At 42.2% G+C, this 25,368-nt stretch overlaps 1 protein-coding gene across 1 annotated transcript; it reads right to left on the reverse strand.

Moving 5' to 3' along the window:
- Nucleotides 1-1,596: 1,596 nt before the first annotated feature.
- On the reverse strand, nt 1,597-24,815 carry LOC310754992 (uncharacterized protein). The gene is made up of 3 exons (XM_083631656.1): nt 24,733-24,815; nt 6,890-7,101; nt 1,597-3,179 (listed from the first exon to the last, which is right to left on the reverse strand). The coding sequence occupies exons 2-3, from the start codon at nt 7,020-7,022 to the stop codon at nt 1,693-1,695; spliced, it is 1,620 nt and encodes a 539-aa protein (XP_083487782.1). The 5' UTR covers nt 7,023-7,101; nt 24,733-24,815; the 3' UTR covers nt 1,597-1,692.
- Nucleotides 24,816-25,368: the final 553 nt, after the last annotated feature.

Genomic DNA, 25,368 nt, shown 5'->3' on the forward strand with positions numbered 1-25,368 from the left:
CTTCAGGTATACTGGGCCAAAGCGGTTAAGGGCTTTAAAGATGAGCACCAACACTTTGAATTGTGTCCAGAAACGTACTGGGAGCCAATGTAGGTCTTTCAGGACCGGTGTGATGTGGTTTCGGCAGCTACTCCCAGTCACCAGTCTAGCTGCCGCATTCTGGATTAGTTGTAGTTTCCAGGCCACCTTCAAAGGTAGCCCCACATAGAATGTGTTGCAATAGCCCAAGCGAGTCCTCAACACCAGCCCGCCCCTTGTCACCCAAGAACAGCACTTCTGTCTTGTCAGGATTCAACCACAATCAATTACCTGCCATCCATCCTCCAACCGCCTCCAGACACTCACACAGGACCTTCACCGCTTTCACTGGTTCTGATTTAAAAGAGTTAGAGCAGGGTATCATCCGCATACTGATGAACACCCAGCCCCAACCCCCTGATGATCTCTCCCAGGAGCTTCACGTAGATGTTAAAAAGCATGAGGGAGAGGATGGAACCCTGAGGCACCCCACAAGTGAGAGCCCAGGGGTCTGAACACTGATCCCCCACCACCACTTTCTGAACACGGCCCAGGAAGTCGTGGAACCACTGTATAACCCTCAGCTCCTCTAGACGGTCCAGAAGGATGTCGTGGTCGATGGTATCAAACGCCACTGAGAGCTCCAGCAGAACCAGGAAACAGCTTTCACCTTTGTCCCTAGCGTGCCGGAGATCATCGACCAGCACAACCAAGGCAGTTTCAGTCCCAATATGAGGCCTGATTCCCGATCGGAAGGGATCCAAATGGTCCCCATCCTCCAGGCATGCCTGAAGTTCTTCAGCAACCACCTGCTCAATCACATGAATTTCTTCATGGGAAGCTAGACGCCTCTTGGAAGAGAAGCTGTTTCCACATTTCTATTATGCTTCATGCCCTGTACAGTGGTACCTCAGGTTACAGACGCTTCAGGTTACAGACTCCGCTGACCCAGAAATAGTACCTCAGGTTAAGAACTTTGCTTCAGGTTGAGAACAGAAATTGTGAGGGAGCAGCGTGGCAGCAGCGGGAGGCCCCGTTAGCTAAAGTGGTGCTTCAGGTTAAGAAGAGTTTCAGGTTAAGAAGAGTTTCAGGTTGGAATTGACCAAGAAAGATGTTAATCTATTTTTGTATGCCACAACTGCAGCTTGTATTTTGTTAGCTAAAACTCAAGAATTACCAACAGTAGAAGAATGGCAGATGAAGATGATGGATTTTATGGAGCTAGCCGTCCGCGACCAGAAGGAGGAGGAACACCACGAAGAATGGAAGAAATTTAATGATTATTTAGCTAAATTTGTTAAGCTAAAATAACTGGAAATAGCGTCCAGATACTTAATGGGCTTAGGATTGTATTTATGTTAACTGATAAAATAATATGTTTAATACAAGAAGGAGAAGATTTAAAGATGTTAATGTTTAATTTAAAGGGTATTAAAATTAGGATTTGGAAAACTGTTATAAGGATATGCAATGAAATTCAACAAAGGGGAAACGAGGAAGTCATTTTAAAAAGTAAATAACTGTTATTTTCAATAAGGTTATGATTTATGCTTGTTATGTTTTGTGTGTTTTATGTTTTTGTTTGTCGTTGATATTGTAAAAACTAATAACATTTTTGAAAGAAAAAAAGTTTCAGGTTAAGAATCGACCTCTAGAACTAATTAAGTTCTTAACCTAAGGTACCACTGTATGAGTTCTTTGATGGCGGTTGAGACTTCCCCTCTGTCTGAAGCTCTTCCCACATTCCAAGCACTGATATGGTTTCTCCCCTGTATGAATTCTTTGATGGGACATGAGATGGGTCCTCTTTCTGAAGCTCTTCCCACATTCCAAGCACTGATAGGGTTTCACCCCTGTATGAATTCTTTGATGGGAAGCGAGACTGCTCCTCTGACTGAAGTGCTTTCCACATTCCAAGCAGTGATAGGGTTTCACCCCTGTATGAATTCTTTGATGGGAAGCGAGACTGCTCTTCTGACTGAAGCTCTTCCCACATTCCAGGCACTGATAGGGTTTCTCCCCTGTATGAATTCTTTGATGGGAAGTGAGATCCACACTCAGACGAAAACTCTTTCCACATTCCAAGCATTGATAGGGTTTCTCCCCTGTATGGATTCTTTGATGGGAAGCGAGATTGCTGCTGTGACTGAAGTTCTTTCCACATTCTAAGCACTGATGGGGTTTCACCCCTGTATGAATTATTTGATGGGAAGTGAGACTCTGCCTGTGACTGAAGCTCTTTCCACATTCCAAGCACTGATAGGGTTTCTCCCCTGTATGAATTATTTGATGGGAAGCGAGACTCTGCCTGTGACTGAAGTTCTTTCCACATTCCAAGCACTGATAGGGTTTCACACCTGTACAAATTATTTGATGGGAAATGAGATGGGTTCTCTGACTGAAGCTCTTTCCACATTCCAAGCACTGGTAGGGTTTCACCCCTGTATGAATTCTTTGATGGGAAGTGAGACTGCTCCTCTGACTGAAGCTCTTTCCACAGTCCAAGCAGTGATATGGTTTCTCCCCTATATGAATTCTTTGATGGGAAGCAAGACTGTCCTTCCGACTGAAGCTCTTCCCACATTCCACGCACTGATAGGGTTTCTCTCCAGTATGAATTCTTTTGTGGGAAGTGAGAAGCCCACTCTGACGAAAGCTCTTTCCACATTCCAAGCACTGATAGGGTTTCTCCCCTGTATGAATTATTTGGTGAGAAGTGAGATTGCCGCTGTGACTGAAGCTCTTTCCACATTCAAAGCACTGATAGGGTTTCTCTCCTGTATGAATTCTTTGGTGGGAAGTGAGATTGGTGCTGTGACTGAAGCTCTTTCCACATTCCAAGCACTGGTAGGGTTTCTCTCCTGTATGAATTCTTTTGTGGGAAGTGAGAGCCCCACTCTGACTGAAGCTCTTTCCACATTCCAAGCACTGATAGGGTTTCTCTCCAGTATGAATTCTTTGATGCGAAGTGAGATTGTCCTTCCGAGTGAAGCTCTTCCCACATTCTGAGCACTGATAGCCTTTCTTCCCACTGTGAGTTCTTTGATGGGAACAGGAACTCTGACTGGAGCTCTCTCCATACTCCCAATTTTGATATGGCTTCTCCACTGTGTGGATTTTGTCATGGTCTCCCCCATTCTTCTTTTCCAATTCATCAACACCTACAACAAAGACAGAAACTAATTAGATCCTCAGGAAGAAATGGAGCCCCAAATCATGGAACAATGCTGACTATCACCAATAGTCAGCATGGAGTTCTGAAAAATAAGTCATGTCAGACTAACCTGATCTCATTTTTTGACAGAATTACAAGCCTGGTAGATGAAGGGAACGCAGTGGATGTAGCCTACCTTGATTTCAGCAAGGCATTTGACAAGGTGCCCCATAAAATTCCTGTAAAGAAGCTGGTAAAATGCGGTCTTGACTTTGCTACCACTCCGTGGATTTGTAACTGGCTGACTGACCGAACCCAAAGGGTGCTCATCAATGGTTCCTCTTCATCCTGGAGAAGAGTGACTAGTGGGGTAACACAGGGTTCTGTCTTGGGCCCAGTCTTATTCAACATCTTTATCAACGACTTGGATGATGGACTCAAGGGCATCCTGATCAAATTTGCAGATGACACCAAACTGGGAGGGGTGGCTAACACCCCAGAGGACAGGATCACACTTCAAAACGACCTTGACAGATTGGAGAACTGGGCCAAAACAAACAAGATGAATTTTAACAGGGAGAAATGTAAAGTATTGCACTTGGGCAAAAAAAATGAGAGGCACAAATACAAGATGGGTGACACCTGGCTTGAGAGCAGTACATGTGAAAAGGATCTAGGAGTCTTGGTTGACCACAAACTTGACATGAGCCAACAGTGTGACGCGGCAGCTAAAAAAGCCAATGCAATTCTGGGCTGCATCAATAGGAGTATAGCATCTAGATCAAGGGAAGTAATAGTGCCACTGTATTCTGCTCTGGTCAGACCTCACCTGGAGTACTGTGTCCAGTTCTGGGCGCCACAGTTCAAGAAGGACACTGACAAACTGGAACGTGTCCAGAGGAGGGCAACCAAAATGGTCAAAGGCCTGGAAACGATGCTTTATGAGGAACGGCTAAGGGAGCTGGGCATGTTTAGCCTGGAGAAGAGGAGGTTAAGGGGTGATATGATAGCCATGTTCAAATATATAAAAGGATGTCACATAGAGGAGGGAGAAAGGTTGTTTTCTGCTGCTCCAGAGAAGCGGACACGGAGTAATGGATCCAAACTGCAGGAAAGAAGATTCCACCTAAACATTAGGAAGAACTTCCTGACAGTAAGAGCTGTTCGACAGTGGAATTTGCTGCCAAGGAGTGTGGTGGAGTCTCCTTCTTTGGAGGTCTTTAAGCAGAGGCTTGACAACCATATGTCAGGAGTGCTCTGATGGTGTTTCCTGCTTGGCAGGGGGTTGGACTCGATGGCCCTTGTGGTCTCTTCCAACTCTATGATTCTATGATTCTAATGAATATTTGTGAAAGTGGAAGAGCAGAAGATGTGAGGTCATGGCCTTTGTCAACAAGCATTCACAGACGTATTTTTGAGAACCAGAGGTTCAGAAAGTCTGGCTCTTTTCTAGGACGGATTTTTGTTGCCACAATCATGAAATCCACTCCAACTGTAACATTGGTCTTCTCTTTAAAAAATGGGCAGAGGCTAAAACAGAAACCCAAACCTGACAGAAATTACCTCAACTTCCCTAACAACTCTGTGTGTGAATTTTGCCTCCAAGTTGCTATGGAAAGGGTGACTGTCACTCCAGAAGGCTGTTTTTTCAGTTAGGTCTGTTCTCAACTGCCGAGTGAGAGAGAGATTTTCCGTGAGAGCACCTGCTGACTGTTTTATGCTGCTATGTGCCTCAGAAAAAGTCTGTAAAGTCTCATATAGATAGAAGCACTTGTAATTCCCTCTTAATACCTAATGTAGCAGCATTATTTGATGTTGAATTATTTTGTATTTTTGAGCTTATTGTCTTGAATAAAAAATGGGATAAATGTAGAAATAATCAGTAAAGAATAGATATAGATCTATTAGATATAAGCACATGTAAACGTGTTTTAGTATATCAAGTAATGTAATGTGTTCTGTATAAACTCTAAACAGATCCTTTTCTAGAAGAAAAAAAGCTATGTTTTTCAAGGGTCAAACCACCCGGGACAACCTCCACACATATAAATACCACAGAAAATGGGTTTGGGTCCCACAAAATCCAGAAAACCACGAATAATCCAGAAAGACAGGTGCAGAGTGACACATTTTACCTCAGAAACTGACATTAACATTTTGACCACTTTGCCAGTATACTCTTAATTATTCTCTCAGAAACAATTTTTAAAGGCAGACTGAAAAATAGAAAGAAATTTTTAGGATGCATAGAGGAAATTTTACACAGTGGAATAGTAGAATGAGAATAGTGTAATACAGATTTGAAGTGATACAATGTATTTAGGCAGATGTCTTACTGCCAGAGAAATTCTTCACAATTTAAAGAAAGTTTATGAATTTAGAAGTTGTCATCACAATTTTATAAGAACCTTTTTTTTGTCTAAAACATGAAGAAAAGAAAGATTGCCAGAGTCATGTGACAGAATTTTATCTATCATTGAAAAGTTAAAGCTGGCAGAATATTCTATGTCTGAAGACCAGAAAGGGAGCTACCGTATTTTTCGCTCTATACGACGCACTTTTCCCCCTCCAAAAATGAAAGGGAAATGTATGTGCGTCCTATGGAGCGAATGCAGGCTCCTTGGCTTCAGCGATAGCAACACGAAGCCTTCGAAGCGCAGAGGGAGCGCTCCCTCCGCGCTCAGGAGGCTTCGCGTTGCTTTCGCTGAAGCCTGGAGACTGAGAGGGTCGGAGATAGCCGCCTGAAGCCTTTGGAGCGCAGCGGAAACTCGCTCTGTGCTCCGAAGGCTTCGGGTTCCTTTCGCTGAAGCCAGGAGAGCAAGACTCCCCTGGCTTCAGCAGAGAGGGAGAGCTGCGCAGCGCCCCTTCAGCCAAGCAGGAGGAGAAATGGAAGGGGCTCCGTTTCTCCTGCTGCTTCGCTGAAGGGGCGCTGAGCAGAGAGGGGGAGATTTTTTTTTCTTGTTCTCCCCCTCTAAAACAAGGTGCGTCCTATGGTCGGGTGTGTCCTATAGAGCGAAAAATACGGTATATTCTAGGATCTCTTGGGGGGGGGGAATTGATGTTTTAATATCCAAATTTAACACTCTGAATTAGCAGAGGAACACATTGAAGTTACTGGGCAGTTCAGACAAACCTGGTCATTGTTTAAAAAGGCATGACTAGACAAAGAACATTCACAGTTGATCTCCTTCTATTCAGGGTTCATGGTGGGGATGTTAGAATCGCAGATGCTGCTGGTCTCCATCAAAATACTGGAGGTTCAGCACATAGAGGCATGTATGGAATTTCAAAACTGATCTTATGATCCAACAGGGAGCTTTACCAAGAGGGTCCATGATCCCACGATTCTCCTCCTTGACTTCCTTATGCAGAGTTCATTGCTTCTACTGCTGTGTGATGGAGCAGTAAGTTTTTTGACACTGGTAGGGCATTCAGGTCACGGCACCGGTATTAGACATTTTGAGCTGCCAATACATTGTGGTGGTCGGGGAGCTGTGATGTATTCCTAGCTCAAACAAAGTCCCAAATAACAAAGGCAGATAACAAAGGCGCAGGCAGGCAGGCAGGCAGGCAGGCAGGTGGTGGAGCCCAGAAAGGTGCTCACCTTCTCAATCTCCACCCGCCTGCCTGCCTCCCCCCACCCCCAGGCTGAGCAAGCCCCAAAACCTCTCTGGCTCCACCCCTTCATGTCCCCATCTCCCCTCCCCTGGAACTCACCAGATCTCTCTGAGAGCCCTAGAGAGGAACGCTCAGAGGCTGTGAGGAGGGATGTAGGAGACAGTCTGACCAGGTCAACTGTCCATCTTCCCCCTTCCATCCTCACTAGCTTTGCAGGATCCATCTCTTTCATCCTTCCTGAAGAGTCAAGGAGCCAAAACAAGCTGCAGGGTCCTGGGAGAGAGGAAGAAGCAAAGGGAGCCTCAGAGGCCCTGCAGGGAAGAAGAAGGAGAGAAAAAGAAGAGTTTGGATTTGATATCCCGCTTTATCACTACCCGAAGGAGTCTGAAAGTGGCTAACATTCTCCTTGCCTTCCTCCCCCACAACAAACACTCTGTGAGGTGAATGGGGCTGAGATACTTCAGAGAAGTGTGACTAGCCCAAGGTCACCCAGCAGCTGCATGTGGAGGAGCAAAGATGAGAACCCGGTTCACCAGATTACGAGTCTACCGCTCTTAACCACTACTCCACACTGGCTCTCACTGGATTCTCCTGCCCCTGGAAAAGCACAAATGGGGCAGCCCCTTCGCAACACAAACCCCATTTATAAACCTTTCCAGTGGTTCCAATTTCCTCTCCCCACTTCGTAAGGCCGGCAAGGTCTGCACAGTAGAGACCTGAGAATAGATCCCATTGAACTAAATGGGGCTTATGGACAGAACTTGGTGCAAAAACCAGGCACCATCTTGTCCCCAAGCCTGAAGACTGTAACGCCAGGCATGCTAGATAAGCATAGACAATGGTATCATAAGGCAAAAGTTCATAAAAGTTTTCATAGTCATAAAGAGCTGTTAACAGAAACTGACAACCAATTAAAATTAAAGGACTTTGAAGAAGTAAGAGAAAATGTAATAGACTGTTTAGAATATTTACAACTCTTCCGGGGGCGGCGCGAACGGCAATGGCGGTCCCCTTTCATCTGTGAAGGGGAAGCTCCGCAGAAACGGGTCGTCCGCTACGGCGAAGCAGAGACCCTCACTGGAAAACCCACAGGTGGTGATAGCCTGTGGTCGTGGGACTCGGCGGGCACCTTTAGCGCCCCCCGATTACGTGAAGGGACCCTGCAAGGAGCTCCGGAACGTGTCGGGGCTGGTGCGGTGCTGTGAGTCGATCGCTCTTTTTGCGGAGTGAAGCCGCTAAGCTGCTGTCGGTGAGCGCTGACCCTTTTCCTGGGGACCATTCGGCTGAAAGAAAACTACTACCCGTGAGTAGGTGATTGAATCAGGATTAAAAATTAATCAATTTGGCATACAAGCGGGAGACGCAACCAGGAAGTCCGTCTCTCTGTTTTTGTTTAAAGATTAAAGCAAAGACGTTTAAAGAACCCAAGCCTTTGGAATTTGGGAGTTAACAAGAACTAAACTTCCACATTAAGCAGAAGACCTCACCTCAATTCATTTTGGGGTGGAAAAGGTGAAAATCAGCTTTTTCCTACTTGTTTCTTGGACTTTTGGACTTGGGAATAAAATTGAATCCTTGGTTACTGAGCTGTCAGTGTCGGAACTAGAAGGCTGTTTGGAACTGTCACTTTGTATCTCGCATTTCTTTGGGACATGTTAACTTTTTAAAGAGCAACTCTGTGGAAATTTTATGGACCTAAAAGGAGTCTGAAGGTTTTTTGGCAATTGGCCATTGTTTAACTTGTCGAGGGCACTTTGTAACTTTTACAAACTGCGACATTTCTGAATATTTTTTGAACAGTGTCCCTCTAGTGGAGTATCCAGGTTTGACAACTTACTGGGGGAATTTTCCATCTGTGGATTCGGGGATTTCCATGAGAAAGGCAGACTGTGGGACTGACCTTGACGCATAGATAAGAAGGGGGATGAGTGGAAAGACAAGATCAGCCAAAGCCAAAACATTGCAGACCACTTTAACTTCTCAGCTACGCAGATCATCTGTTCCCACGATTCCTGTGGCACAAGAGGAAGATTTAGAACAACCTAGGCCGGAAGGAATGGCCTCAGGAGGGGACTTTACTACAGTGTTAAATAAAATTTTTGAAAAATTGGAGGGTCTAAGCAAACAAGTGACTGACAAGTCAGCCAAGATAGACCAAAATACTGCCAGTATTAACAATTTGACCCAGCAAGTGAATTTAAATGCGCAAACTATTGGAAAGCTTGTGGAAGACACCACTGCAAATAGTAAAATAGCTGAGGAGGCAAAGCAGAAAGTTGAGGAAGTTCAAGGAGAAATTAAAGCTATGCGTAAACAGATAGGGGAACATCAGGCACTTCTGTCTATGAGTTAAAAAATAAAGAAAATAATCTGAGAATCAGATCAGTTCCAGAACTTGAGAGGGAAGATTTAATTGTCTACCTTACAAAAGAATTTACAGAATTTTGGTCTCTGGAAGAAGAAAAGGACTTTAAAATTGTAAGTGCATTCAGACTGGGAAAGGGAGGGAGGAAGATTAAGTCGAGAGACTGTCTGATCTCCCTAAGAACGAAGGAAGAAAGAGATAAGATTCTGAGTGCGCACTTCAAGACGCCTCTAGAGATCAAAGATACAAGGGTGGAAATTTATAAGGACATCCCGAAACATTTGCTTGAGCTTAGAGCGAACTACGGAGATCTGGTGACACTATTGAGGAGCAACAAGATTATCTTCAGATGGGAATTCCCCCAGGGGATATCCTTTACCTTTAGAGGGAAAAAAGTGAAAATCAAATCTGTGGAAGACAAGGAAAAATTCTTGAAGGACTACGGAGAAGACCTTCAGAAAGGGATTGAAGAAGAGTCAACTGAATTGGGACCTGGACTATTAAGTTTGATACCCACACCTGGGGGTTTGAAGGATCCTGAGAAGGAGACGCCACTTTTGGGTGCAACAGGAGGAAAATAGAGCCACCCCAACATGTCTCTGTAACTATTAAGTTGGAATATTCACGGTCTGAATTCCCCGGAAAAGAGGAGGAAAATTTTTCATTTATTAAAAAAGGAACAATTGGACATAATTTGTTTGCAGGAAACACATGTGATTAGGCTTCACAGGAAAGTGTTAATAAATAAAAAATTAGGTCAAGAATTTATTTCATCAGATAAGGTGAAGAAGAGAGGAGTGGTTATCTATGCAAAAGAGAGCCTATCACCAAAATTTCTTTTTAAAGATGAACAGGGAAGAATTTTGGCAATAGAAATTCAATCTCAAGGAGAAAATTTTTTGATTTTAGGGATTTATGCACCAAATGAGGGGAAATCGGAGTTTTACAAGAAGCTGCATGAGATATTGATGGACTTTTTGGACTACAATAATATCATTATGATGGGAGACATGAATGGTGTGGTCTCTACGAACATGGACAAAGCACAAAGACAGATTGTAATGAAAGAGGGCAGACTACCAAAAACTTTTTTTGAATTGACTGACAATATGGACTTGATTGACATCTGGAGGACCAAAAACCCCCTAGGTAGAGAAGGAACGTTCTTTTCTGAAGCCAAAATGACATGGGCTAGAATTGACCAAATTTGGATAACTAGAGGACTGGCACCTAAGATAAAAAAGGTGGAAATCTGCCCAAAAACCTGCTCCAACCATAATGCTGTAAAGATGGAAATGAAACTAACACCCATCGGTTCCTTCAGATGGAGGATGAATGACACCTTATTAAGAAATCAAGATATTGTAAGGAAGGCCCAAAAGACTTTGAGAGACTATTCCGAAGTAAATTTGAAAACTACGGTCGAAAAAAGAACAATCTGGGATGCAAGCAAAGCGGTTATGAGAGGGTTCCTGATTCAACAGAATGCAATAAAAAAGAGATCTCAAAATGAGAAAAAAGGGAAAATTTTGGAGAAAATAAAAGAAGGAGAGAAGAAGCTAAGAGCTAAACCAAACTCAAAAGAGATATTAAGAGAAATTAAGCTACATCAGGTACAATATATGAAATTGATTAATGAGGAAGTAGAATGGAAAATTAAGCTAATGAGACAAAAGACTTTTGAGTCGGCTAATAAATGTGGAAAACTATTGGCGTGGCAGTTGAAAAAAAGACAGAAGTTAAATACGATTACAAATCTTGAGATTGACGGGAAAAATATACAGAACCCAGTGGAGATTAGAAGGTGTTTCCAGAGATATTTTAAACAACTTTATACGCAAGGGCCGCAGAAAGATTCTGATATAGACCAATTCTTAAGAACCAATGGATTACAAAAAATATCTCAAGAAAATAAAATAATATTGAATCATCAAATTACAGAACAAGAAATTGAAGGTGCCATTCAGAATATGCAATTGGGCAAATCTCCAGGACCGGACGGATTAACCTCCAAATATTATAGGACTTTGAAAGACTTTTTAATTCAACCATTAAAGGAGGTTTGCAATGAGATTATGGAAGGGAAGAAGGCGCCTGAATTGTGGAAAGAAGCATACATCACATTGATACCCAAGACAGAAGCTGAAAAGACACAACTAAAGAACTACCGTCCCATCTCCCTTTTAAATGTGGATTACAAAATTTTTGCAGACATTTTAGCTAACAGACTTAAAAAAGTGTTAGCTGAAGTAATACACAAGGACCAGGCAGGCTTTCTTCCAGGTAGACACTTATCTGACAACACAAGGAACATAATTGACATTTTGGAGCTGTTGCAAACGAATATTAATACGAAAGCAGTGTTAGTTTTTATTGATGCGGAGAAAGCCTTTGATAATATTTCTTGGAGTTTTATGAAGAAAAATCTTAAAGGGATGGGAGTGGGACAGGGGTTCGAAAATGGTATAGGAGCAATCTATTCAGAACAAAAAGCAAAATTGATAGTAAATAATGTGGTGACTGAAGACTTTATGATAGAAAAAGGAACACGTCAGGGCTGCCCTATCTCTCCATTACTATTTATTTCGGTCCTGGAGGTGCTGCTGAACATGATCAGAAGGGACCGGTCTATTAAAGGAATACAGGTCGGAGCTAAACAATATAAATTGAAAGCTTTTGCAGATGATTTGGTTTTGACTGTACAGGAGCCGGAATCTAGTATGAAAAGAGCTTTGGAATTGGTTAAAGAATTTGGTCATGTGGCAGGATTTAGATTAAATAAGTCAAAAACGAAAGTATTAGAGAAGAATTTAACACCAATAGAAAAGGACAGGTTTCAGAATGAAACAGGTTTAACTGTGGTTAAGAAAGTGAAATACCTAGGGATTAATATGACTGCGAAAAATTTGAATTTATTTAAAGATAATTATGAGAAATGTTGGTCAGAAGTGAAAAAAGATTTAGAAATTTGGTCTAATTTGAAGCTTTCCTTGTTGGGTCAAATCGCAGCTATAAAAATGAATGTTTTGCCAAAAATGTTATTTCTGTTCCAATCTTTGCAAATTTTGGACAAGATGGATTGTTTCAAGAAGTGCCAGAGAGATATCTCTAGATTTGTCTGGCAGGGCAAGAAACCCAGAATAAAGTTTAAAATTTTAACTGATGTAAAAGAAAGAGGTGGATTTGCCCTGCCAGACCTTAAATTGTACTATGAATCAGCAGCATTTTGCTGGTTAAAAGACTGGCTGCTTCTTGAGAACACGGACATTCTGGATTTAGAAGGTTTCAATAATGTTTTTGGGTGGCATGCATATTTGTGGTACGACAAGGTTAAAGCACATAAGGCATTTAAAAACCATATTGTCAGGAAAGCTCTGTTTAATGTCTGGACAAGATATAAAGATTTGCTGGAAAATAACCCCAAGGTGGCTGTCACCTATGGAAGCTAAGTCCCAGAAAAAGCTCAATATGGAGGCCAAATGGCCAAAATATTGGGAAATTTTGGAGCAAGAAGGTGACAGTTTGAAACTGCAGAGTTTTGAGAAATTAAAAGACAAAGTGCGAGATTGGCTTCATTATTATCAAATAAGAGAGGCCTACAATTTGGACAAAAAAATTGGCTTCCAGGTGGAGAAATCAAAATTGGAAACAGAACTGTTAGAACCAAAAACTAAGATTTTGTCAAAGATGTATAACTTGATGTTAAAATGGAATACACAGGATGAAACGGTAAAATCAGCGATGATTAAATGGGCGCAGGACATAGGTCATAACATTATGTTTGCTGACTGGGAGCAGTTGTGGACCACCGGTATGAAGTTTACGGCATGTATTGCCTTAAAGGAGAATATTATGAAAATGATTTACAGGTGGTACATGACCCCAGTTAAGCTTGCAAAAATTTATCACCTGCCTGACAACAAGTGCTGGAAATGTAAAGAAGCTGAGGGAACATTCTTTCACCTTTGGTGGACATGCCCAAGGGTTAAGGCTTACTGGGAAATGATATATAATGAACTGAAGAAGGTATTTAAATTTACCTTTCCTAAGAAACCAGAGGCCTTCCTTTTGGGCATAGTTGGCCAATGGGTGCCAAAGAAAGACAGAACATTTTTTATGTATGTAACAACTGCAGCAAGAATACTTCTCGCCAAGTATTGGAAGACACAAGATCTACCCACCGTGGGACTTCCGGTTGGCGCCAGCGCTAATGGCCGCCTCTCGCTGAGCTCCGCTCAGGGAGGCTGCTTCACGAGTTCGGGTCTGACCGCTACGGCGAAGCGGGGACCCCTAAAATCTCAGGCGCAGAAGCCTGAGAGCAAGGAGGCTCGGCGGGCACCTTAAGCGCCCCCCTTTACTGCAAAGGAGCCTTTTTAAAGGCTCCGGAGTGGCAGCGGGGAGCGCGGTGCTGAGAGCCGCTACCCAGCCCGTGAAGTGAAGCCGCGTCGCCATTGACGGAGAGCGCCGACTTCTTCCTGACATTTGGATTACAAATTGGACTACCGTGAGTAAGACTGAGCAATAAATTTAAAAGGAAATTATTACAAATTGGCTGAAAGCGGAGAGGGTAAAAATTAAGGAAGTCTGCCTTCTCCGGACTGCATGTAAATAAAGCATCGAAACAAGAAGCTGCAATTGACAGAAAGCCTTTTAAAAGTGACGGACTCAGGCATTGGACTTAGTTCCCCCCCTTAGCAGGCAGGGGCAGGGGGGGAAGATTTATGATCTGTCTTACCTGCATGAAAGAAGCTTAGAAGGGCAAAGCTCTGCCGTTTTAAACCCTTGGGGAGGACTGCCTGGAAGTGACTTACCGGGACTGAGAACTGTCATTTGAGACTTGTTACAAAGTAGGCGCTTTGATGGATTACAATTAAAGACCTGACTTGCTACAAATTTGGAACTTTGGAAAGATACAATTTGACATTTTGGAAGATATTGGATATTTGGTTGCTACCCTTGTTTACCTAGGAAGGGAACCTTTGTTATTTTGTATTGGAAGTTTTGAACTGCTCCATCTAGAGGCTGTAGGAAAATAGCCATTATTTTTCACTGTAAGGTTGTGGAAATTTCCAGCTGAAAGTGATTCTCGTGGGAAAGACCTTGGGATATGAGTGGCCCAACAGAGGAAAGAATAACAAGGGCTAAGAGTAAAGTTGAACAAAAGAGAAGAGCTTCAATTGTACCACCTGCAGCCCCTTTAACTCCCTCCATGGATACAGTAACAATAACAAAGGCATTAGTCAAGATAAATGAGACTCTAGAAGGGCTAACAAAGCAGAGCACTGAAAATTCCAAACAGTTGAAGGAATTATCAACAAAATTGGATCTGAATACAGAGACTATAAATAAATTAGTTCAAGAGAATGAAATAACTAGAAAGATTGCAGAGGAGGCAAAAATTTCGGCAGAGGAAGCAAAACTTTCTGCAGGAAATACACAGGAAAAGATAGTACCAGTCTGTAAAAAGCTGGAAGAACATGATGCTGCCCTGTCTTTATTGGAATTACAGAGAAAAAATAAAAATTTGAGACTGAGATTGATTCCAGAAAATGAAAAGGACAATTTGATAGACTATCTGACAAAAGAATTTCTGGACTTTTGGCAGGACAGCTTGAAAGAGGAGGAATTTAAGATAACAACTGCTTTCAGACTGGGAAGGAAACAGAACAGAAAGAGCCCAAGAGACTGCCTTATAACTCTGAGATCTCAGGAGGAGAGAGATAAGATATTGAATTTACACTTTCAAACAGCTCTGGAAATTGAAGACTCGCGTGTGCAGATTTTTAAAGATATCCCTAAAAACATCCTGGAAGCGAGGACACATTACAAGGATTTGGTCACTCTATTGAGAAAGAACAACATACTATTCAGATGGGAGTTCCCACAAGGCCTGTCTTTTAACTACAAAGGAAAGAAAATCAAGATAAAAACAGTGCAAGATAAAGAACAGTTCATGACAAGGAATGAGGAGGATCTTCTCAAGGAAACGACGGAACCTACGGACTCAGAAAATCTACCAGATATTTCAAACTTATCTTTTGGAGCTAAAAAATCATCAGAAGAAGATCTCCCTGGTGCTGTTGGAGGGGTAACCAAATAAATAACAAGATGTCTCTGCATTTTCTAAGTTGGAATTGTAATGGCTTGAATCTTCCTAGGAAGAGACGAGAAGTCTTTCACATCCTAAAAAAAGAACAATTGGACTTGATTTGTTTACAGGAAACCCATGTGACTAGAGTACATCGAAAATTACTTATTAATAAAAGATTAGGACAAGAATTTATTTCGTCGGATAAAGTGAAGAAAAGAGGAGTGGTGATTTATGCAAAGGAGAAATTGGCCCCTAAATTAATATTTAAAGATGAACAAGGAAGGTATTTGGCAATTGAAATTCAAGTACAAGGTGAAAAATTATTGATAATAGGAGTCTATGCACCAAACGAAGGGAAGTCAGAATTCTTCAAGAAATTGCATGAGACACTAATAGACTTTTTGGATTACAATGTAATATTAATGGGAGACATGAATGGAGTGGTCTCTACAAATATGGACAAAGCACAAAAACAGGTGATCTCCAAGGATGGGAGACTACCTAAGACCTTTTTTGAAATGACTGACAATATGAACCTGATTGACATTTGGAGAACAAGGAACCCTCTCGAGAGAGAGGGAACATTTTTCTCTGAAGCAAAAATGACTTGGACTAGAATTGACCAAATATGGATAACTAGTGGGATGGCATCAAAGATCAAGAAAGTGGAAATCTGCCCAAAGACTTGCTCCGACCATAATGCTGTAAAGATGGAAATGAACCCAACAACAGCTGGCTCCTTTAGATGGAGGATGAATGACTCCCTATTTAGAGATGAAGAGATATATAAAAAGGCCCAGAAGGCGGTTAAGGACTATTTTGAGATAAATCTGAGAACAGAAGTGGAAAAAAGAATAGTTTGGGACGCAAGTAAAGCTGTCATGAGAGGATTCCTAATACAACAGAATGCCATAAAAAGGAAGAGACAGAATGAGAGAAAGGATAAGATCATGGAAAAGATAAAAGAAGGAGAAAAAAGATTGAGATCTAAACCAAAATCACATGAAATTTTAAGAGAAATTAAGTTTCACCAAAGACAATATATGGAACTGATGAATCAAGAGATAGAATGGAAAATAAAACAAATGAGACAAAAGACATTTGAATCGGCAAATAAATGTGGGAAACTTTTGGCATGGCAACTGAAGAAGAGACAAAAACAGAATACGGTTACCAATTTAGAAGTGGAGGGAAAGAACATCTACAAACCAAACGAGATTAAAAACTGTTTTCAGAGCTATTTCAGGAGACTTTATGCACAAGGGCCGGTGAACGAAAAAGAAATTGAAGAATTCCTTAAAAAATATGGATTACAAAAAATTTCTGAACAAAGCAGAATGATTTTGAACCAGAAGATAACTGATCAAGAAATTGAGGGAGCCATCCAAAATATGCAATTGGGGAAATCTCCAGGACCTGACGGACTGACCTCCAGATACTACAAAGCTTTGAAAGAATGGATTATGCAACCGTTGAAGGAGGTCTGTAACGAAATTTTGGAGGGGAAGAAGGCACCTGAATCGTGGAAAGAAGCTTATATCACACTTATACCAAAGACAGAGACTGAGAAGAACCAGGTCAAGAACTACCGCCCTATATCATTACTCAATGTGGATTATAAAATTTTTGCAGACATTTTGGCAAAAAGATTGAAAAGAGTTTTGGTGGGGGAGATTCATAAAGACCAAGCGGGCTTTCTTCCAGGAAGACATTTGTCAGACAATGTGAGAAACATAATAGACATTATGGAGTTACTGGAAGTTAATATTAATACTAAGGCAGTATTAATATTTGTGGATGCGGAGAAAGCCTTTGACAATATTTCTTGGAGTTTTATGAAAAAGAATCTCCAAGGGATGGGGGTAGGCCAAGGTTTTGAAAATGGTATAAGTGCAATTTATTCCGAACAAAAAGCAAAACTGATTGTAAATAATGTGGTTACAGAAGAATTTGCTATTGAAAAAGGGACACGACAGGGATGCCCAATATCCCCACTACTTTTTATATCTGTCCTGGAGATTTTACTAAACATGATTAGAGAGGACCAGCTGGTTAAAGGGATTCAGGTCGGAGCTAAACAGTATAAACTGAGAGCATTTGCAGATGACTTGGTTTTAACTTTACAAGAGCCAGACACTAGTACGAAAAGAGTGTTAGAACTAATACAAGTATTTGGTCAAGTAGCAGGTTTTAAATTGAACAAACAGAAAACGAAAGTATTGGATAAAAACCTAACAGCTGTTGAAAGGGAGAAGTTTCAGAGTGAAACTGGTTTGACGGTAGCAAAGAAGGTGAAATACCTAGGGATTAATTTGACATCTAAGAATGTGAACCTATTTAAAGATAACTATGAGAAATGCTGGTCAGAAATTAAGAAAGATCTAGAAGTATGGTCAAATTTGAGACTTTCCTTGTTAGGCCGAATTGCTGTTATTAAGATGAATGTCCTGCCTAGAATGTTGTTTTTGTTTCAAACATTGCAGATTTTAGACAAAATGGATTGTTTCAAGAGGTGGCAAAAGGATATATCTAGATTTGTCTGGCAGGGCAAAAAGCCCAGAATAAAATTTAAGATATTAACTGATGCAAAAGAAAGAGGGGGGTTTGCCCTGCCGGACTTAAAGCTGTATTATGAATCAGCGGCGTTTTGCTGGCTGAAAAGTTGGCTGCTTCTTGAAAACACAGACATTTTGGATTTGGAAGGGTTTAACAACAGATTCGGCTGGCATGCATATATATGGTATGACAAGGTAAAAATTCATCAAGGCTTTAAGAATCACATGGTTAGGAAAGCATTGTACAATGTTTGGATTCGATATAAAGATTTGTTGGAAAACAAAACCCCTAGGTGGCTGTCACCAATGGAAGCTAAGGAAGTGAAAAAACTTAATATGGAATCCAAATGGCCAAAGTACTGGGAAATTGTAGAACAGGAGGAGGGAAAAGTAAAACTGCAGAGTTATGAGAAATTGAAGTCAAAGGTAAGAGATTGGCTTCATTATTATCAGATAAATGAAGTTTTCAAACAGGACAGGAAAATTGGCTTCCAGGTGGAGAAGTCAAAACTAGAAACAGAGCTATTGGAACCCAATACTAAGAACTTGTCAAGAATGTATAGCTTGCTGTTGAAATGGAATACACAAGACGAGACGGTTAAATCAGCTATGATTAAATGGGCACAAGACATTGGTCACAACATTATGTTTGCTGACTGGGAACAGTTATGGACCACCGGCATAAAGTTCACGGCATGTAATGCCTTGAGAGAGAACATCATGAAAATGATTTATAGGTGGTACATGACCCCAGTCAAGCTTGCAAAAATTTATCATATGCCCAGTAATAAATGCTGGAAATGTAAGGAAACTGAAGGTACTTTCTACCATCTTTGGTGGACGTGCCCAAGGATTAAGGTACTCTGGGAAATGATTTATAATGAAATGAAAAAGGTGCTTAAATGCACGTTCGTGAAGAAACCAGAAGCCTTTCTCCTGGGCATGGTAGGCCAATTGGTGTCAAGGAAAGATAAGACGTTTTTTATGTACGCTACAACAGCAGCAAGAGTACTGTTAGCAAAGTATTGGAAGACACAAGAACTACCCACACTGGAAGAATGGCAGACCAAGGTAATAGACTATATGGGACTGGCGGAGATGACCGGCAGAATCCGAGACCAAGGGAAAGAGACGGTGGAAGAAGACTGGAAGAAGTTTAAAATCTATCTCAAGAACTGTTGTAAAATTAATGAATGCTAAAATGTTTTGGGTAATGCAAAATAGAATTGCAGCGATTAACAATTGGATATGAGAAATAAGATCTAAAGAAAGTGGTATATTGAAATTAGGGGATGCTGAAAAGATTGATAACAGGGATGCAGAAAGGGGAGGTATGGGGAAGTCGCTGAAAGAAGGTTCAAGAAAAGAATGGTTAAGAAAGTATACGTGTTTATATGTTTGTATGTCTATGTATTGTGTTATATTGTTTTGTATTATGTGTGGAAAAACCAATAAAAAATTTATTAAAAAAAAAAACAAGATCTACCCACCGTGGAAGAGTGGCAGATGCAAGTGATTGACTACATGGAGATGGCAGAAATGACTGGCAGAATCCGTGACCAGGGAGAAGAACTGATGGAACAGGACTGGAAAAAGTATAAGGACTATTTACAAAAACATTGCAAAATGTCTGAGTGTTAACATGATGTGGGAAGTGAAGGTAACAGGGCATGTGGGATTTGGTTAAAAGTTAATGAAAAGAAGAATTTTAAAAAGGAGAAGGGGGCTACGAACAGAATAATATTATGTCATAGCATGTAAGATGAGGAATGGGCTAAGATAAGGGAAATTTGGGACATAATAACTGGAAAAATATAATTTTAAGTATGGTTTGAACAAGGGTTTGAACTTGATTGGAATAAAGAGGAACACAAAAAAGAGAGATGTGAGGAGGTCAGGACAGAGGGACATGGAACTTTGTAAATTTAAAAAGTGGATTTTTCTATTTTCTCTTCTTTTTCTTTGTTATATATTTTTGTTTTTTGTTTTTTCTGTGGGCATTATCTAATGGATTGATTTATATGAAATGATTTATATGAAATGATGAGACTTCCGGGTTGGCGCCATTGTTTAATGGCGGATTCCCTCCGAGCTCCGGAGGGAATCGGCTCCGTAGTGTCTGGGTCTGGCCGCTGCGGCGAAGCGGGGACCCTTAAAATCACAGGCGCGGATGCCTGTGAACACAGAGACTCGGCGGGCACCATTTGCGCCCCCCCAATCCGGGACGGAGCCTTTTTAAAGGCTCCGGAACGGAGGCAGGGTGAGGCGTGGTGCTGAGAGTACTCCCTCGTCTACGGAGTGAAGCCGCAAGCCATTGACAGAGAGCGCCAACTTCTTCTTTTGACCGATTGGACTACAAAACATCAACCCGTGAGTAATACGGAGATTGGAACTGTAAAAAAAAAATTTCTATTTTGGATCTGGAACGAGCGGGAAGGGGCTAAAAAGGAAGTCCACCCCCCCTCTTTGTAAACAACTTAAAGCAAAGGACCGAGCAGCTAAGGTCGAGAGAATTTGTTTCTTGCTTGTTAATAAAAGATCTTGATTTCACGGTTTTAACATTATAAGAAGATTTACTGGAGGATTAAAAGAATTTTTTGGGAGCTGAAGTTTCACCCCCCCCTAGACCCGGGAACGTCCTATGAGAAAGCCTGCTGTATTGAAGAGTTTGACAGCTGTCAAGTTAGCTGTCAGTCAGCTAGCTGTCAGCTGGAAAAAGAGAACATTGTTTTTGCTGTTTCTGCTGGTCTATTTGGTATAACTTGTTGAAAATAAGGAGGGCTGATACAAAATAACTGGACTTTTGGCTTTGAGCTGAAAGGAATATTAAGGAACTAAAATCCCCCTAGAGGGGTAATAGGGACCTTACATTATAAAAATGGCTGGAGCTAAAATTCAAGCAGAATTGGACAGAGCATTTGTTCTCCTGGGAAAGTTACAAGAGGAGTACAGTGCTTTGTCTACAGAGGTTTCACTACTATACTTGACAGTAAACAACAGTCTTGAGCCTGATAAGGATTTGAAACAGGAAGCCCATTCAACTGAACAAATAAATGAAACTGAAAGTGTTGACACGATGGAACAATATGTTGCTTTTGAAGAAAATGAAGGAGGAGCTGGAATTCTGCAGGAGTCAAAGGAGAGTTGCAATATGAGGCCTGACATGATGATAAAAAAGGACAATAAAAATTGGATGTGGAAAGCCCGGTCTGAATGGGAGTCTGAAAAATGGAGAGATCCCCTTTGGAGGAGATCTGAAGACCTGAGGATTACAAATTTGCTGAAGGTGAAAGTTGGAGCTTTGGGGACATATGGATTTGAAAGAAATTTGAAACAAGAGTTGGAGTACCCCATAGGCTTTGCTTTTAAGTGTGGAGGACGGGCTGGAAGCAACATGGATCCTGTTGGGCCGGAGCCTCTCCGAGACTTGGGGTTTAACATTAAGGACTATCAAGGAGACCGGCAGAAAGGAACTGAGAGAGATATAAGGGCCTCGGACGTGAGATCTCCAGGCTAAATAACATAAAGACTGATGGATATTGGTTGGGGACTGGAACCGGGAAAAGGGTGGGTGGAGGTTGGGAATCCAAAGGGTATATAAGTATAATCTGCCTTGTTTTTTTTGTATATTTTTTGTTAGTTGTATGGAAATTGGGAAAACCGTGGAAGGGAAATTTTGGTCGACTTTAGGAAAAAGGTTTAAGAATATTTAATGAGGTATAAGTATTGATATGTAATTTTGATAAGGTAAAATTGGTTTTTCTTTTCTTTTTTAAACTAAATGAAAATAAGGTTGGTAAAAATAAATTGAGGAAATGGAAAAAAGAAGTAAAGTAAAATAATAGCATGTTGGAATAAATGTTCAAGCTAGGGTGAAGAAATAAGTTAAGGACTTGCTGAATTGACAACTTAAATTAGAACACAAGAAGGGGAGGTGTGAGGAGGTCTGAGAAATAGGGTTAAGGAAAATAAGTATTTGAAACTATATGTGTTTTTTTCTATTTTTCTGTTAAGTTTTGAATTTTATGTATTTTTGTGTTGTTTTTATTTTGTTTATTTTTTGTTTCTGTTTGCTACATGTTTCTTGAAAATACCAATAAATATTTAATTAAAATATATATATATATATAAAATGATGAACTTTTTGATTGGTAAAACTTCAATAAACATTTATTTTAAAAAAAGAATATTTACAACTAAATGAAACTTTTAAAAATCATGAAAAGAAAGGATTTAGTTATCAAGTGTCAAGATTTCAGAGAGAATTAGTAGAAGGTAGAACAAAACTGCTGTCAAAAATGAACGAACACCTTTTGGAATAGGACACTAAAGAGGACCAGGTCAAATGCATTATGATAAAATGGGCGAAGGATATGGGACATAATATATTAATGACTGACTGGGAAAGACTTTGGAAGTTAGATTTGGAAGTTAGGCCGCCGAGACCACATAACACCAGTCTTGAAAGACCTCCACTGGCTCCCAGTACGTTTCCGAACACAATTCATAGTGTTGGTGCTGACCTTTAATGCCCTAAACAGCCTCGGGCCAGTATACCTGAAGGAGCGTCTCCACCCCCATCATTCTGCCCGGACACTGAGGTCCAGTGTCGAGGGCCTTCTGGCGGTTCCCTCCCTGCCAGAAGCCAAGTTACAGGGAACCAGGCAGAGGGCCTTCTCGGTAGTGGCTCCTGCCCTGTGGAATGCTCTCCCACCAGATGTCAAAGAGAAAAACAACTACCAGACTTTTAGAAGACATCTGAAGGCAGCCTTGCTTAGGGAAGCTTTTAATGTTTAATAGATAATTGTATTTTAATATTCCATTGGAAGCCGCCCAGAGTGGATGGGGAAACCCAGCCAGGTGGGCAGGGTATAAATAATAAATTATTTTTATTATTATAGTTTTGAATTTTTCTGCATGTACCTTACTGGAGGAGAACTACATGAATATGATGTATAGGTGGTATTTGACACCCCGGTTAAATTAGCAAAAATGTACTTCTCACTCGCTGGATCAACACCTTGTTGTAGTGAGTGGGCTTGCACGTTCCTATGACCCTTGTGAGCGAAGCCATCGGGAATCTTGTACTCCCAGCAGGATCACCCTAGTACTTTACTAATAATAGTGGAAGTGATGCAGAGAGTGACTCTTCTGAATATTCCTTGTATACCAGAAGTATACAAGGAATCTTTACAACCCCAAGTAGCTGATTCCCCAAAGCATCTGCCCTGCAAGCAAAAGGAACCTCTGACAAGCACTTGAAGAAGCCCAACCTGGAAATAGAGCCCCATGTGCTTCCCCATCTCAGAAGTCCCACCTGGCCCTGAGGGAACCGGATTCGCAAGAGAAACAGTTCCCATCCTCGGACAAGTGAAAGGAAGTCTCCCCTGCTGAAGAGATGACAGCCCTGCTTGCCTGGAATTCACATTTTGCTGACCACACTGCACTGATTCTCCCAGTCTCCTTTCTCCCTCGTCACAGAAGGAGACGCAGTTACAACCATCTCAAACCAATGCGAAGCTCTTGCTCCTGCAAAAATTACCCACAATGCAACTGTGTGACAATCAACTGACCTAGCTTTTATCCTGGAATGCCCCGGGTGGTCTGCATCCAGCAGAGATCCTTGTTTTAAAGACTTTCTCTCCCACAATTGCGTCATAATGATCCTGGAAAAGTGGACAGCAGATGAGCTGTTACTCAACGGATTTCATTCATTCTCAACTGGGGCAGATCTAGGGGTAAAGCGTGGAAGAGTGAAAGGGGGCCTGGGGGTCTTAGTCTCCACTACCCTACGTGCCATTTCAAGCCCTCTCCCCTCATTCAAGTCATAACCCAGGGCAGTGTTGATACAATTCAGCCACCAGGCCCTGTTGGTAATTAACGCTGATGTGACCCCAATGAGGCAGAAATCTCAGATCAGAGACTTGTGGGTTGAAAGGGAAATTTATACCACTGACCTTATTTTGCTTAACCCAAAGGCATCTGGAGTTTTAGGAGGGGATCTCAATGCCAGATTGGGCCCTAATCATCATGCCCTTTATGCACAGCACAAATGGTCTCCTCCCAACCGTGAAGCCAGTGGATTCCTCCTCACCCGTTGTTCCAAAGATCAGAAATCAAACTTTGCAGGCATCTGCTTGGCTCAAACAGCCTTCAGGCTAAACCTCTACATCTTAAATGGTGCCCTTGAAAGTGACTATCCTCTCTGGCTCCAGAAGGAGAGCTATAGACCAGGGGTCAGCAACCTTTTTCAGCCATGGGCCGGTCCACCGTCCCTCAGACCAAGTGGTGGGCCAGACTATATTTTGAAGAAAGAAAAATGAACAAATTCCTATGCCCCACAAATAACCCAGAGATGCATTTTAAATAAAAGGACATACCGTGGTACCTTGGGTTACATACGCTTCAGGTTACAAATGCTTCTGGTTACAGACTCCGCTAACCCAGAAATAGTACCTCAGGTTAAGAACTTTGCTTCAGGATGAGAACAGAAATTGTGCTTCGGCGGCACAGCAGCAGCGGGAGGCCCCATTATTATTATTAGGTAATGAGGTCCTTCAGGTTAAGAACAGTTTCAGGTTAAGAACGGAACTCCGGAACGAATTAAGTACTTAACCCGAGGTACCACTGTATTCTACTCATGGAAAAACACACCGAGATCAGGCTCTCATCGCCCTGCTAAAAATGTAGCAGTTTCTGCCAGGAGAAAAGACACAGTAGCGATGCTGGCCAAGAGGAAGAACCCCCTTCCTCCTCCTCCTCCTCCTCAGCTCTTGATCGAGACTCCAGGGCTCTCTCTGCAGGCTCCCCCCTCCCAGACCCCCTCCCCCCATTTGGCGCCCCCCAGGCACGATCTGACCAGCCCCCCAGGCATCCTCCCCGCAGCCCCTTCTCCCCACTGCACCCGGAGGGAGAGGGAGGCGAGACTCACCCCCAGGCAGCTCTTGCAAGAGAGAGAGGGAGACGGAAGCAGCCCCTCCGCTTGCAGGCGGGAATGGCGAGGGAGGGGCTTTTGCTGGGAGGACCTTGCCCCCCCCCCCACGCCTCCACTTCCTGTCCTCTCTAGAAAGCCAGCTCTGTGCCTTTTAACCCTTGGCAAGCCGAGCACAAGCGGAGCCCCGCTCTCTCCTCCTCCAAGGCAGGAGCCCAGGAGGAGCCGCTAACCCAGAAATATTACCTCGTGTTAAGAACTTTGCTTCAGGATGAGAACAGAAGTCGCGTGGCGGCGGCAGCGGGAGGCCCCATTAGTGGTGTCTCAGGTTAAGAACAGTTTCAGGTGAAGAACGGACCTCCGGAACGAATTAAGCTCTTAACCCGAGGTCCCAGTGTACATGCAACCTGAGCATAGGTAGCAGGGCTTCACCGCATTAATCCTCCACGGAGCATCAGCACTGCATTAGTCACTGCTTTGAATCCAGCACAGAGCATATACGTCTTTGTGCGTCCAACTTCCATCCTGCTTCCAGCTCCACCCACTCAGACAACTCTGGCTTTTGTTCTCCTACCTGGCGGCAGGTGGAGGCAGGGAGGCCCACTCATATGTTGCATGGCACAGGGGGGCAACTTC

The sequence above is a fragment of the Podarcis filfolensis genome (genome assembly GCF_964270895.1).
Source record: "Podarcis filfolensis genome assembly, contig: HAP1_SCAFFOLD_74, whole genome shotgun sequence".
NCBI classification, from domain to species: Eukaryota; Metazoa; Chordata; class Lepidosauria; order Squamata; family Lacertidae; genus Podarcis; species Podarcis filfolensis.

Coding starts and splice junctions, on each gene's coding strand:
- LOC310754992 (XM_083631656.1), bottom strand. CDS start 7,022: ATGAAAGAGATGGATCCTGCAAAGCTAGTGAGGATGGAAGGGGGAAGA. Junction 3,180..6,889: donor AGGGCTCTCAGAGAGATCTG/GTGAGTTCCAGG, acceptor TCTTTGTTGTAG/GTGTTGATGAATTGGAAAAG.